Here is a 16,713-nt window from a genome sequence, read left to right on the forward strand (position 1 = left end):
TGTGGGATCGAACCACTTTGTCAAAAGTATTTACATTCTTTGGTAATTTAATTGTTGAATGTCTAATTATACTGATAATTGTCTTTCACTGTTAATTCATTGAGTCACTGAATGTAAACTGAATTTAATCAACAGAGGTGATGTACTGAACAAAACGGTGATCTTACAAAGACCGGTGATGTACTTGATTACTAGTGAGCTAGGTGAGGTTCAAGAAGCTACTGTACTCGGTGAGGTGCGATATAAAACTTGTACAGGTGATTTGCCCGAGATAGACTTGTATGGTGAGAGGCTAAGCCTAAACCTGATTCGCGCGTGTTTCGGTGACTTATGACTGATGACCCAAAGGGTCCCGGAGATTTTCGAAGTAGGCCGATGGTCGACCAGAATGTTCTGGAATTTTAGTTTCGTTTCAAACAAGGTTATTATGGAAATTTCGCAATCTCCCTTAAATTCGAAAATATTTCTGGAAAACTCAACCACTAAACCACTCAACCACAAAGACTAAATTGACCTAAACCATTTGACCACTTCGCTACTGAAATATTTTGTCCCTAAATTGCAAGATTGCTATCATATTATTATTGTTTAATTTAAGGGTTAATTTCTTGTCTGCGATTACTAGATAGCCGAAACGAAAAACTACTATCCCTTGTTTCGGATAAAACAAACATTTTTCGAGACAAAAATACGTATGGGACTGTCGGATAACGAAGGAGTAGTGTTAGAAATAACATTTCTTACGTGGACAGAGAATGCAATTTCTTTTAACTACTAAATCTATTTTTACGACAAAAATTTTTCATCTCGGCGCACTCTCTGCAGCTTGGCACAAAAAAATCCTTTTTTTTTATAATTTTGAAAAAACTAGTTTCTTAGCGCAAGTAAAACTTGTTTGAGAACTTTGTCGTTTTTTTCTCAGTGTAGCGATGTCGGGTCTTGTGAAGCATTAAAAAAATATTCTTTTTCGGGATTCATTTCAGATCCACGTGCACTCTTTCACAGCACAGATGGACATTTTATCTAGGTCAACCCTTCACCATGAAAACAGGAAAAAACTGCTGTTTTCATACATTTCCCAAATTGAACTTCTTGCTAAACAAGATCTATGCGCGCGCTCTCGCGCGCGCTGCTCTATTCATTTGTTGAAATGAAGAAATGGAATTCATTGAATTTCATTTTCTCATGAATACCTTATAAATAGTGATAATGACTCAAAGAGAATTCGACTAATGATTGAAGTGAATAGCGAAGTAGAGTAAAAGAATCTATAAAGAATTTTTCATTTTCAATTAATTATCTTCAATTCTTTAAAATAATCGGTCTTCATAAAAGGACAGAAATTATTAATTTCACCGATGATATATATGTATGCATGTGAAATATATATATTATATATATGACGTGAAAAAAAAATTCACCACTGAAGAATTTGAAATTATGTCACTAAAGAATTTGAAAATGCCGCGTGTTTTTTTTTTTTGTGAATACTTCGGGTGACCAATCAGAATTAAGGATTAGCGGTCAGGCAGTTTCGAGATATTTCGATATAAAACAACTTCACGTTTCTTTCATCTTTAGTGAAATAGGATTTTTCAATTCTTTTCAGCAACGAGCTCACATATTAATGTAAACAATGGGAATCAAGGTGCGAAGGTTATGTAGTACGTTAATTACGCTAGTTACGCTGACATCAGCACGCAAACATGACAGGTAGTGCCACGAAATCGGCGTCACACGGGACGGGATAATCTAAAGGCAAAATGCTATAGTGTCACCCCCCTGCTCTGGGGGGGCAGCACCGCCTGGAAACCGCCAACGTGACCCTCATTCACACAAACCAAACAAACCCTCTTCACCCATTGGTCGACGCGTCGATGGACCCGTCATTCCCACCCTTCCCACCCAAACCTGCATATGAATGATCATGCGTGAGATTGTGGTACAGTAGTAACTCGAAGCGTCTCGTGAAAATTCTCATGGCTACCAGTGCCCGAGCTGCCCGAGGGAAACGAAGAGAGGGGGAAGTGAAAACGTAAATGGCGTTGGTACTACCCAGAATTTCGTCGTTGCCTCTGTTTGTGCTTTGTGGTAGTGCTTACCTTGGATCGCCGCTGCCAATACTCCAAATTTTCAGAGGCTAAAATACTTCAAGTCAGTGCTGACAACTTTTTTGTTATTTAATGTTTGCGTTCTGCTTAATTTCTCCACTTTCATTGAATTGTTTCGAATAATACATTATCATTAGAGATGAATAACATTGGATTGTTGAATTGTTAAACACGCGACATTTGCGGGGATTTGGAAGAATTTTCGAGGGAACGGAGTGCCATGATGGGATCATTGAGACGAGATAGAATCCTCATGTGATATTTAATATTCACCGTGAAATAATGAGTTGGGTGGACTGTTTCGGGGTCGAGAATTGGATTTTTTTGGGATATTTGAATTCATCTTGGGTATTGGAATTTTTTATTCTTCATGCTATTGTGGAATTTCTGCATGCTTTCAGCGAATGCCGAATGAATGATTGAGTCCATCCCTTATCTTCGGATATTCTTTTTTTTCAATTGACTAGAATCCAGGAAGATGACGAAAGATGCTGAGAAAGACTCCAATCACTGCCTGATATGTAATGAGAAAATCGCTACAACGTCTGAGAATTGTGTGCGAATATTCAATAGTGATGATAAAGGGAGAGGAAAACCACTTGCTGAAACCATATGCTGTTTGCTGGACATTGACATTACAGCTGATAATGTCCATTCCACTGTTTTGTGTAAAAAGTGTCAGGAGTCTTGTCAGGAGGTAGGTTCTTGGTTTTACCGGCGCTTTCTTCTTCATTTTCCTTCACAGGGAAAATAAGTTTTAGTTTTTAAGGATTCATCAGTTGTTTTCATTAATTGATCCTTAATTTTTGGAAATCTATCTCTAAATTTTCCGAATTTTTATCTTTAATTCTTGGGAACTCTTTTCTAAAATTTCATAGAAATACCTAGCAAATTTTATATAAAATTCTATTGAATTTCTATTGGACTTCTGTTGAAAATTATGTTTATTTTTGGCTGATTCTACTGTTCCTTGAATCAAATAAAAATCTATATTTGAAATTTTTACTTGTTTCAAGAATGCTTTTGTTAGAAAGGAATAAACTTGTTTATTTGTTTCAAAAGAAAGGATTTGATTATTTCAAATGAGTTTTCTTCATCTATTTTGTAAAGAAAATTCGAAATTATGTTTCAACCATATTCGCGGGATATATATATAGAAAAGGACCATTTCACTTCGCCTCATTTTCCCCTAAAAATTATTGCATTTTTCTCTTTCAATTCTTTTGAGTCAATTTCAATTCCGAAGCGATAATAACTTATTAGTATCAAATAAATTTCTATTAAGTTCGAAGAAAAAAAGTATTCATTTCAAATCAAGAAATTTTCTTAATATAAGAAAAATATTTATTATCAACAAAGAATTCATTTAAATTTAACATAAACAGAACGTCAAACAAAGAAAAATTTCTAATTTCAATATAAATTTTATCTGATTTAAATAAATCATTTCTCTCGGTGTACCCTGCGTTTTTTATAGAAAATGTCTCGATGAAATTCTACTGATTTTTTCAGTGAAATAGCTTCTATTGGACATTTTCTAAATAAATATCCCTCGACATAAATTTTCCAAGTTGGTTCCACTCTATTTTGCTTCACTTTTCATTACAAAAATGAAACAAAAAACTTGGAAAATTTTAATCGAGGAGTTTCTGTAGAAAATATTTCAATAGAATAAGTTGTATTGAAAAATTGAATTGTATTAATTGTTTCTGTAGAATATTCTCCATTGAACATTTCTATTGAAGAAAAACAGGTAAATTGCGGAACTTTCCAATAGAATCAGTCATAAACTAATAGAAATTCCAATAGATTTTTCTAGCAAATTCGCTAAGTTTTTCTATGAAACTTTTTCGTACGTACAATCACTAAAATTTAGCGATAAAGTCCCTAAGATTCATGATTCTATCGCTGAAAATTAGTGATAAAGTCATTTGATTTGGTCAATTCTCATTCGTTCAATTTGAAAATGCTTCAGATGCCTAAAAAATAAAAAAATAATGTCCATCAGACACGACAAAATGCAATAGAAAAACCTGGCGAGTTCGATTTTTCTTTACAACTTATTCCATTGAGCTATTTTCTATAGAGTTTCCTTGACTCAAATTTTCTAAGTTTTGCGTCCGAAGGGAAGCATTGTAATCGCTCAAATTTAGGTTTTAGATTTTTGGTGTCAAAACCCGCGTGTTTACCGCCCTCAGCTTCGCCTCGGGCAGTAATCCACACGCGGGTTGGAATGTCCTGTTTCCCTTCTCAGGTGCACATTAGTATATTTCTAACCTAGGGAGGGAAAATAAAGGATCCTCAGCCGCCAGTGCAATTACCAGCCGAGCCGAAGACGAGGTTGGTAAGCACGCAGCTGAGGGTCCTTTATTTTACTTCCCGTGGTTAGAACGCGATTTTCCGTCTCGGCGTAGGCGCAAAGTCAGAGTTCCCTCCCGCGAAGCGGGAGGGAAATGTAACTTTGCGCCCGCCGAGACGGAATATACTATTTCGTCATAACTGCGCCATATAGTTCGATTTTCCTCCCCAAATGACGGGAGGAAAGTGGGTTAGGCCATTTCGAGGATCGTCCAAAACAACAGAAATCTGAGGAACGAAATAAGCCATTTTGCTCCCGTCATTTGCGGAGGAAAATCGAACTTTCCGTGCAGATACAACGAAAATGCAATTTTTAGACCGTGTCCGTACGTATGTAAACAAATTTTTCTTCGATTGTTCGCTAATGAATCGATGGAATTGAATATTTTTTTTCTCAAATGTAGATATTGTTGAGCCCTGTCAATCGTCATTAATTGAAATTTAATTTATTTATTAATTTTTAAAATTTTTTACATTCTTGAGAAATTGGTTTTTTCACGATAACTAAAAAAAAATACCTTGACAATCAGAATTCCCAGGATATCTTTGGATATCAAGCTTCAAATGAACTCAATCATAGCTTGAAATGTTTGTTTGAATGTCATTAAGTCGAATTTGAAATATACTTACGATAGCTATATTTGTTGGTTTGGTTTTTATGATGATTGTTGAAAATTTTGAACTTTTCATGAATTTCCCTGAAAGTGAGCTTTCTGATGGTTTCTTCAAATGTGATGTTTCAAATTCATTCAAGTATGTGTAAACAAAATTGTTCTATTAACATTTTATCGAAGGGCTGAGGGGACAGATAGAACTATAAAAAAGGCAATCGGTTGTATAGAAGAAAAGGGATAATAAGAATTCAATTAAGTTGAAAATCTGACAAAATTAAGTAAAAGGAAATCTTATTCTATTTAATGAAATGAAATAAACAATGAATTATACATGATAGAAGCAAATGATGTGCAAAATACCCATTCGGAAGCATATTGCTAAGGTATTCGCAAAAATCACTGTACTATATTCAAAACAAGAGCAATTTTCCACTTGTTGCTTTTTCATACGTGATCACTTGGCCGAAAAAAACTTTTCTAGCTCATATGAGTCCAGCCCTCGTCTTTGGCTCATGCTGGGAACTCATATTCGCCATAAAGGTTCCTTTTGGCCTAGCGATGAAAAATACTATTTTATCTGTGTTGAGGAAGTTTATAATTTGAATGTTTCGGTTTAGTTCGAGGAGATGGAGAAGAAGATGATGGAGATCAAGCAGGAAGTTTCGAACCATTATCAGATGACTGTCAAGGAAATTTCGAAGTTGAATCCTCCTGGGGATGAATGTAATGATCATGATTATTTAGATGGAGTTGAACATCATATTGTTGAAGAGGAAGAACACGATGAGAAGGAAATTAAGGAGGATCCCAAGACGGAACAGCCAGATACTAAGGATGCCCTTGATACTACTATGGAGGAGCATTTGGATGAGGTAGAAATGAAAAATGAAGTGATAATCATTACAGGGATCCATTTAGCGTTTGGCAACAACAAAATTCATTCAATACCGGGTGTTAATGGAGTTGAAAATCTCAAAATGCGGTGGAAGAGAGTCCAAAGTTATCGCATTATATTTCCAGTTAATAAATTTCCGATACACTTGAAAATTTTTATTAAGTGACAGTTCCATTGAAACCTAAGAGGAATTTCATCCGTGAAAATGCACAATTTAATGAAAAAATCTATAAAAATTGGATCAAAAAAACATATCTTCAAAATGGGTTATTAAAAAAATCTGAAAACAATTGAGAAATAGTTTTTTTAGTTCCTCAATCGTAGATTAAAAATAGAGATCAATTTCCAAGTAGGTGAGGGCCAGCCGTTGACTCATTTGACATGGAATACCTCATATATAAAACTAGTAGAGGTTCAGGAAAAAAAAAGGTTAAGAAATCTATTTTTGAAAAACAACAAGGATCTTTCGACATTTTTGTCTGAGTCTCCTCGATTCAGAGAGAATTGTAGATCGATATAGTAGTAGGGAATTAATTAGAAATTTTCCCACTGATGGTTCTCGTCTGATAATTTTGTTCACAGCAATTTTTGCAAGAAGATACGGATCATGCGGAACAGACTAAAATGACGGAGGTATACCTTGACGAGTCAATCAGCATCAAGTTTGAAGATGAATGCGATGCACTGAAATTGACTAAAGCTGAAGAGAGGAAGAGGAGAGACGGGAGGAAATCAAAAGGGAATTCAAGGGACGACGCTCGAGAACCGGTAAAATTCTAAACAATGCAGTAGGAAAGCGGTACAACAATTCAAGTCGACTTAGCTCTTAGCTCAGTTTTCGAGGCATATCTCCGAATCTAAGGAAGATAGCGAAATTTCCATGAAAAGATTTTTCGTAGCTCTCAATTTGTTCTACAGAAAAAGTTATGAGAAAAATTTTGCTATCCGCCTTGCTGTTAGTGTGATCTCTGAGGAAGAACTATTCGGTCGTTAATATTGACGTTTTTTCTGTTGTTTGTGTCCAATTTAATGCTATTTCTTCATACATAACTGGTTTAGATATAAACGAGACTAAGTATTAATCGAGTCTTGAGCCTACTGAAGCTAAAATAATTCACGAAACGTCGTAAACTGACAATTAGATAAATGTCGTTTTCATTTATCTCCAACATCTTTTGATATTTTTGGATAATCCACCTTAGATTCCGAGATATTGCAAACTGACCAATAGTCAATATCGATTTGAACCGTTTTACCGCTTTGCTACTGAATTATCAATGCACAAAAAAACTATATCAAGGCGAGTCATGACATGTGTAATATGCAATTTAACAGTGAAATGGTAGAGTATATCAATGAATCTTGAAGAATAGTAATGAGAAAATATCAGTCTAGGAAAAACCGATTCAGTGGAATAAACAGTCTCGAAAAAAAAAAACCAAACCGCCTTTTTTCGCGCTCGTTTTAGCATGTAATCGGTGCGCGATCTTTTCTTTCCACTGATTTTTCTTTTGCCTATCAGGAAATATATCATGATGCAGAAGCAGAAAAATTTTTGTAGAGTAAACTGAGATCTGCAGACGAGGTCTTTACAAAAATTTCCTTATCTCTCAAAGATTCCGAGATATTTTCAAAATTCAATTGGAGTTCAATTAACTCATCTTATTGTCTCCACTGAGTAATTTTAAATTTTTTTTCGACTGAGAAATTTTTTGCACTGAGAGAAAGAAAGCATGTTCTCGAACAAGTCTTGTTTGAAATGAAAAAAAAGAGAACCCATTTGGAAGCAAATTGCTAATTTATTAGCAACAATTACTATACTCATTTATGAATCAAGTGGGAAATTGCTCTTGTATTGTATATAGTATAGTTATTTTTGCTAATAAATTAGCAATATGTTTCCAAATGGTTATTTTACACAGCATCTCCTTCGATTATGTAGAATTCAGTAGCGAAGTGGTAAAACGGTTCAAGTCGACTTATCTCCCAGTTGAATTTTCGAGGAATATTTCGGAATGCAAGGGAGATAGCGAAATTTTCGTAATCACATTTGCTGCAGCTCTCAATCGGCTCTACAAAAAAAGTTATAACAAAAATTTTGTCATCTCCCTTAGATTGCGAGATATTCATTGAGAATGGGTCAATAGTCAAAACGGACTTGTACCGTTTTACCACTTCGCTACTGAATTCATTGTTTATTTAATTTCATTGAATTGAATAAGATTTCCTTTTACCTAATTTTGTCAGATTTTCAACTTAGTTGAATGTTATCAGCATCATTATTCTTATTATCCCTTTTCTTCTACACAACCGATTGTCTTTTTACAGTTTTATCACTCCCCTCAGCCCTTCGATAAAATGTTAATAGAAATATTTTATGACATTTGAAGAAACCGTCAGAAAGCTCACTGTCAGGGAAATTCATGAAAAATTCAAAATTTTCAGCAATCATCATAAAAATTAAATCAAGCAATATAGCTATCGTAATTATCTTTTAACTTCGACTTAATGGCATACAAACAAACATTTTAAGCTATGATTGAATTTATTTGAAACTTGATGTTCAAAGAGATCCGCCGAATTCTGATTTTCAAAAAATACAAAATTTTCGAAAATTTTCGAATAAATCAAAATAACGATTATTGCTATCGCCTTCATCTTTGAACTCGGTCAAAGGGATATCTAAACAAATTTTTGAAGCCATCATTCAATCAATTCAATACATTTTTTTAGTTATCGTGGGACAACCGATTTTGGAAAAAATTAAAAAAGTAGTCGATGAATTAAATTTTAATTAATGGCGATCGATAGGGCTCAATAATAGCTACATTTGAAAAAAAAGTTTCAAAATCATCTATTCATTAGCGAGCAATTGATTAAAAACTTCACTACACACATACGTACGGACACAGTTTAAAATTGCATTTTCGGACTTATTGAATCATAATGTGTCAATATACCACAAAAAATCTAAAACTTAAATTTGAACGATTACAATGCTTCCATTCGGAAGGAAAAATGCCATTGTCCACTTGTTTTATTTCAAAGAAGACTTGTTCAACATGTTTTTCTTCTCTCATTGCAGCTAAAAAAAATTTCTTGGCATTTCTTGCTTAATTGACTGCTTTTCTATATAAATTCAGAATTGACAAATGTCGCACTCTTGATTAAAACTAGTTGACCAGCTTATTATTACAATATACATAAGTGAAGGCAATCATTTGAATAATTTCGTCAATAACTTGCAGATTGTATTGAAAGTTGACAACACCTACACGTGCCTGATCTGCCCCACGGATGATGGGGTAGCGTTAACAGGTGATGCTAAAGAAATCGTCACCCACATGAAGACAGCTCACGAGGCCCGACTATACATCTGTGACATTTGTGGCCTTGACTTTAGAAAAAGAAATGAATTATCGATTCATCTTGACGATCACGTTGCAAAAGAGGAGGGTGACTTCCAGTGCGAAGTCTGCAACAGGATATTCAGCAATTTGAGACTATTCAGGATCCATCGGAGAATACACTATCCTCAAGTGAAATCGTGGCCTTGTGAGACATGTGGCAAACGTTACAGCTCTAGAAATTTGCTTGATGAACATGTTAATACTCATATTGGGGTGAGACCGTACATTTGCGAGACCTGTGGCAAGGATTTTGCATCCAAGTATACGTTCAAGGCACATGTCAAGACCCACGAGATCCGCCCGAGGCCTTTCGAATGTACCCAATGTAACAAAACCTTCCTGAGTCAGCAGAATCTCAATCAGCACGAGAAAACGCATCTGGGAGTTAAGGAGTATATCTGTCATCAATGTGGTGAGTGCATGCATACACTTAGGGTGTAAAGTGAGGTTTCAAAGAGGGGAAACACTTGAAATAGTAGTTCATTACTTCAGCGACTTACACTAAGAGAAAAAAAACGGTTTTCAAATATACAGTCACGAAAAAATTTTATAGAAAAATCTAGCGAATTCGATAGAAAATTCTATTGAATCTCTGTTGGAAATTCCGTCAATTTTGGCCGATTCTATTGAAGGATTCCGCAGCTTTACTGCCTGTTTTTTTCCAGAAAATGTGTTCGAATAGACCGCAGTGAAATTTGGAAGTCTCTGGATATTATAGAGACGTTTGTAAAAATTGGGAGAGCACCCGATGCATAATTGGAAGGTCCCGGGTTCAAATCCCGGTCTGAACTATCCATTTTTTCAGTAAAAATTTTCTGGTTATTCATATTGAGAATAATTCCGGTTCCCCTCCTACCTCATCCAAATCCCATCCAATCAAAGCTGTGGAACGCTATATAAATTCCCTTCATTAATGTAATAAAATCTTTTTCTTTAATAATATGTGTTATACATGAAAACAAAGTGAGAAAAAAGCAAACTCCAAGATTTTCGGAATGTTCTAAAGGGTAAAAATGGATCAAAATCAACAAAACCGTCCAAGTGCCTCAATTTTTGATCGATTGAACTGCAATTTGAGTTACACAATAGAATATTGATTTTTTATATGTATTCATATTTTGTTTTATATTTTTTTCTCCCCAGTGGTATTCGTTATAATATGGCCAAAATTAGGGTCCATACTATCTTGAGAGACCGCGGTGAAATTTGATTTTGTAATTCATTAAGATAGTATGTACTTGGATTTTGTCCATATTACAACAAATTAGGGCATACCAGCGGGGAGAAAAAAATATAAATACATATAAAAAATTAATATTTTAAAAATCCATCTTTAATTTTTTTTATGCAACTGTTTCAACATTGTTTCAACTGTGTGTAACCCGAATTTAAGCTCAAACGATTTTGTAGGAAAAATCTGTAGAATTTCATCTTTCTATACAACTTTTTCTCTTGACACATTCTCGAGAGGAATCTTCAACAATGAATTTTTCCACTCTTTTTCCAGCCAATTTTTCTTCTATTTTCATTTTAAAGAATGAAATTCGAACCGAGGAATTTCTATGAAAACTGCTTCAGTAGAATTACTTGCATAGAAAAATCAAATTCCATAGATTTTTTCTATAGACATCCAATAGAATTCTGTAGCAAATTCGCTAGATTTTTCTATGACATTTTTTCATTTGTATTCACTTGAACTTCCCAAAGCAAATTTTATCCCTTTATCTGATAACTGAAATATGATCTACAGTTTTCATGAATTGCGTCATCAAATTGTGATTTTTTAATGACGAGATATTCTGAATTTTTAATCGAACTGCCACTTGTTCAAAATTTTTTAGATTCGTACTGGAAATTTCAGACGACAATTTTCAAAGTAGCTCTTCCCTTACGGTAAATTCAAAGATTATTGAAAACTGCAAAAAAATTGCAGAAAACTCGATTAGTTTCGGAATTCTAATTTTCTTCTCAATTTAATTATTGTATTGGCTTTTCAAAGAAGAAATGTTTAAAAATCAGGATTTAACCCAGTGTCTTATGTGAAAATCAACATTTCCATTGTAATCAAAGATTAAAATCGGAATTTTTTTTCATTAGATGTGAAAAAATCAAGAATTTTTTTGACACCTCATAAAAAATAATCCACCGTTTTGCAAACAAGTTTTATCATTTATTTATAAGAGGGAAATGTTTGAAAAAATATCAATATTTTGCGAAATTTAATTTAGATACTACTGACTGGGTATGAATTTTTTCAAATTTTTTCCATGCAATTTAGTTTAAATTAAAAAACTGAAAATATCCAAAAGTACAGCGCAGCCCGGCCGAAGGGTAGAACTAATTTAATAGTGATGTGCATCAATAGAAAACAAATTTAATAATAATACACAATTAACTAATGATATAAAAAATATGATGTGTCTAGGGAAAGCATTTGGTTCGCCGCATAATCTCGAGGTCCACAATATCGTGCATACTGGCTACAAACCTTACATTTGTAAAATGTGTGGCAAGGCATTTGCCCGGAAAGCAGAAATTCGAGATCATGAAAGAACGCACACCGGTGAAAAACCGTACCAGTGCGAATTTTGTGGAGCTACTTTCAGGTAAATGAATTTTTTTACTCAAACGAGGTGTTATTGCAAGAGTGGTTGAATTCAGTAGCGAAGCGGTAAAACGGCTCAAATCGATTTTAGAATATCGTGGAATCTAAGATTCCAAGATGTTCTAAAGATTGTTTAACAAAACAATTGAAGAAAGAATTTTTTTTTTTGAATCATTTTTTTAGCTTTTTTAATTTATTTTCCTCGTTACACTCAACGACTCAACTGGAGTTTATTCATACTATTTTAAAATATTCTCTATAACCCCTCATTATCAAAGTGATTCAATATTTTTCGAACAGAATCTGCAAAATTGAGTGATTTGTCTGTAATAGAAAATTTCAAGAGGAATTATTGTAAGATTATATCATCTTTCATAGCATATTCTTCCAGCTCCAAAAACTGTCCTATGACATTCTCTTTTTCCACAATCACTTATTCCTGAGATAATTTTATAATGAATAATGACTTTCACGAAAAAATGCTTTACACTATTTGACCTCATTAATTATAGAAATGTCCATTTTCCTATTTCACAGTCAACGATCGAATTTACAATCTCACAAACGAGCAACGCATTACAATGACAAAAGGTACAAGTGTGACGACTGTGGTAAGGGCTTCAAAAGACGTAGACTTCTGGATTATCACATCAAAGCTGCTCACACTGGAGAACGACCATACAAATGTGAAACATGTTCAGCGACCTTTGTTTATCCAGAACATTTTAAGAAACACATGAGAATTCATACTGGAGAAAAACCGTATTTATGCGAGGTAAATTTCATGATCTACCACATCAATAATTAATCAATCAAGCCTAAAAATCGATAGGATTGAATTAAGGGGGGAATACTATGAGTTTTAAAAGTCACGGGTTATTGGAATTAGATATCTCATACGTTAAAGGTCGGTCATCTGTATTATAAAAATCCAAATCGGCTTCTGGTGATGGAAATTTGGTACTCGAAATTGAGAGTCCAAAATTAAGGGGAAAATAAGGGTCATGAGGGTCAGAATAAGAGTGACAAGGGTCAGAATAAACGTCACAAGGATTATAATGAGAGTCAGATTAAGGATCCAAATAAGAGTCAGATTAGAGATCACAAAGGTCAGATTAAGGAACCGAATAAGGGTCATGAGGGTCAAAATAAGGGTCTCTATATCGCTCTATATTATAAAAATCCAAATCAACTTCTGGTGATGAAAATGGGAGTCTCAAAATTAAGACTCCAAAATTAAGGGTCACGAGAGTCAAAATAAAGGTCACAAGAGTGAGAATAAGTCAGATTAAGAGTCACGAGGGTCAGAAACTAAGGATCACCAGGGTCATAATAAGGGTCACGAGGGTGATAATGAGAGTCAGATTAAGGTTCCAAATAAGGGTCCCAAGGGTCAGATTTGGGATCACAAAGGTCAGATTAAGGGTTCAAATAAGGGTCATGGGGGTCAGAAACGATGGGTTACATGGGTCAAAATAAGGTTCTCTATATCCCTCTATATTATAAAAATCCAAATCGACTTCTGGTGATGAGAATTTGGTACTCGAAATTGAGACTCCAAAATAAGGGTCACGAGGGGTATAATGGGGGTCAAAATGAGGGTCATGAAGGTCAGATTAAGGGTCAAAAGGATCAGAATAAGTATTATGGGGGTCATATGAGGATCATATGGGGTATATGTATGGGTTAAATGGGGGTTGGCGAGCGGATCGAGCAGGGGGCGTAACCCCCTAGTATATGTCAATAAAAATAAAGAATTAGTGCAAAAAAATGGTTTATTGCTATCTTGACCTGCAAACGCTCAGAATGTTTGTAATAGTCCAGTCTCCTGAATTTTTGAGCTACAGAGGTTTTTTCAGAAAATTTCGAAAAATGTGCAGAATAACCATTACGAATTACTTTGTTTAGTTTCGATCTCCAAGTAGCTAATGTCGTTTTGATTTAAATAATTATGGGGGGTCTTTATTCCTTAATTTTTTTCGCTCCCGGAAAAACAAAAAATATAATAAATATTTTGAGAATAAAGTTACTGGCTATTTTGCATGAATCGTGAAATTTTTATTCGAACACGCACGAAAAAATTCAACAGAAAAACCTAGCGAATGACCTGAAAAACATCATTTCTTCACGTTTTATAACGTTCTAGACCATTTGCAATCGAAATTGGAAAATCGAATAATCAAAAATACATTACGAATTTTTTTTTAAATGTATTTTATTGATGTGTGATGGCCTTCAATTTGCATTATGCTACAATATTATTGTCTTTACCAATTCAGACCAAAAAAATTGAAAACTTGGAAATTTCAAAAAAGCTCTATTTTTTTTTTCGTCACTACATTTTGTATGTGGTAATCAAAATTTAAGTCAATCCATCAAAAATCCTGGTACGGCGACTATTTTGAAAATTTGACGCCTGTACAGGTACACGTCGTCAATGAAAGAAATTAAAACTCGATTTTTTCTGATTTTTTGAGTATACAAAATGAGTACTAAAATCATTAACATGCTAGGGACCTGCAATGTTCTAATTTCACTGCGGACTCCCCTTAACAAATAGATAGGATTCAATTAACCAAAAATGCTAATAAATTCGATGAATTTACAAAGGTCTGTGGAAAGGCATTCAACAGTCGAGACAATCGAAACGCTCACAGATTCATACACAGTGACAAGAAGCCATACGAGTGCCTTGTCTGTGGCATGGGATTCATGAGAAAACCTCTCCTCTACGCTCATATGCAGTCTCAAGGCCACTTGAACGACACCATCGTCGTCAATCAGCCGAGACTGACGACCGAGGAGGATCAGGTCATTCTCCCCGAGGGAGACGTCGAATTAATGCTGGAGGAAGATGCAGATGAATTGGGTGAAACTGAACTGTACGTTACTGATCTGAAGGACCATGTGATAATCCACGAAAATCAGAATATCTATCAAGAAGAAAGTGTTTTGGATATAACTGAAGAAGAGGGCATTGGGGAGGGAGGAGTCCAGCACATGGTTGTTAATAATCAGGTAAGATTCATTTTGAAAAGTAAATTCCAAGGATTTCATAGTTGATATCAAGTGTTTATAACCGTGAGTGAACGGTGAAAGAGCCCTGAATACAGTGATAACAATATAATAAGGAATATCAAGTGAAAATGGAATAAAAATTAAAATAAAATAAAATGAAGTAAAGGGGCGAAATACCATACATGATTCAAAAATAGCAGATTAGCTGGTAAATGTCTTTAAAAACGAACTAACGAATAGTAAGACAAATGGGAAATTGTTTTCATATTAATATAGTATAATTTTTTGCTAATAAATGCTTTCGAATGGTCACTTTGCGCATCTGTTTTTGTAGAATATTAATCGTATCATATCATTTTATTAAATTCAATGAAATTTCTTCTTCAATCAATTATATTATATTTGTAATTTCGTTAAATATTTGATAAAATTGAAAATCGCCACATATTAGGCATGAATTTTCTAGAATCATCTTAATTGTTAGCTCGGGACTATCCCCTCGTCGATCATTGGTAATTGTCTCAGCTACAGAAAAAGTCTCTTGTCATTTTTCCCCGGAATATATAAATTGAATATAAAATTTGAAATATTGTAGTAAATATTATGGAAAATTCAATTTTTTTATTTTCAGATGACATTTACTGAAGGTGAAGTAATCCAATGTAAAACAAATGACGAGGGAGAACAAGTGTACAGTTATAACGGGGGCGAAGACGGACAAACGATAGTTGTATCTGCAGGAGCTGAATACAAAGAGTTGATGAGTGATAGCAAAAACCCTGTGAGATTGGTGCAAATAAGAATTCCATCCTCAGCTGGTGTCGAGGAAAAGAGTTGGCTGAGTTTAGTTCAGCAGAATACGTAACTCTAATTCGATTGTACGTTTCCTTAGTTAATTTGTCAGCGATTGAAGGAGATAATGAATTCACATTGTATAGCAAAAAATTGATAGAAAAATCTGGCGCTTTCTTCAAGAAATTCTATTGAATTTCTATTAGAACTCTACAAAAATTATATTGGTGTTCTATGAGAATTCTATTGAAAACTTCTATTTATTTTTTGCGCCAATTTTATTAAAAATTATACAAGATGCCCCGCCGTTTTAAACAGTTATTTTTAAAAAATTGTAATTAAACAGCTATTTGTTTATAGAAAAATGTCTATAGATATTGATTTTTCTATATAACTTATTCTGTGGAGATTTTTGCTATAAAAATTCTTGAACATGATTTTTCCAATTCTTGTTCTTGGATTTTATGATGAGAACAAAAATAAAAATACAGTGGAAAGCCTTGGAAAATTGACGCCCAAAATTTTTTAACGAAAAATAAAAATTACTGACTTTTTTTAACAAATATCTCTTACGAAAATGGCACGATAAAGTTGCATAATGTCCTGTGGAAATAGCGTTCCAAAATAAATTGAATTTTTTAATAAAATTCTAATACAACATCGAGAGAATTCTTGTAGAGCTCCAATAAAAATTCAGCGGAATTCCTCAGAGGAAGCCCCAGCTTTTACTAATAATCATCTTGTGTTTGTAATGTTTCCTTTGCTGTTTAATTTTCAACTATTCTTAATTATGTGTAAGAACCATCTGTAACTGTAATATTGAATAAAAGATTCATCGATTTTTTATGATATTCATTGATTTTATTTTTCATGTTTTTTATTGCTCTATCTGTTTCCTCTTAGAAATTGA

At 34.0% G+C, this 16,713-nt stretch overlaps 1 protein-coding gene across 2 annotated transcripts; it reads left to right on the forward strand.

Annotated features, from left to right (window-relative positions):
* Positions 1-1,954: 1,954 nt before the first annotated feature.
* Positions 1,955-16,026, forward strand: LOC107048343 (zinc finger protein 37). Of its 2 annotated transcripts, none has more exons than XM_015271484.1 (9): positions 1,955-2,154; positions 2,579-2,808; positions 5,701-5,955; positions 6,561-6,746; positions 9,227-9,800; positions 11,814-11,994; positions 12,531-12,768; positions 14,604-15,011; positions 15,643-16,026. In XM_015271484.1, exons 2-9 carry the CDS (start codon positions 2,590-2,592, stop codon positions 15,874-15,876), a joined length of 2,295 nt encoding a protein of 764 aa, XP_015126970.1. In that variant the 5' UTR covers positions 1,955-2,154; positions 2,579-2,589; the 3' UTR covers positions 15,877-16,026. The 2 variants fall into 2 exon arrangements, with proteins under 2 accessions (XP_015126970.1, XP_015126971.1); XM_015271485.1 differs by lacking the exon at positions 1,955-2,154 and adding an exon at positions 2,172-2,459.
* The last annotated feature ends 687 nt before the right edge of the window (positions 16,027-16,713 follow it).

The sequence above is a fragment of the Diachasma alloeum genome, unplaced genomic scaffold (assembly GCF_001412515.2).
Source record: "Diachasma alloeum isolate Michigan unplaced genomic scaffold, Dall2.0 Dall_scaffold_00187, whole genome shotgun sequence".
NCBI lineage: Eukaryota > Metazoa > Arthropoda > Insecta > Hymenoptera > Braconidae > Diachasma > Diachasma alloeum.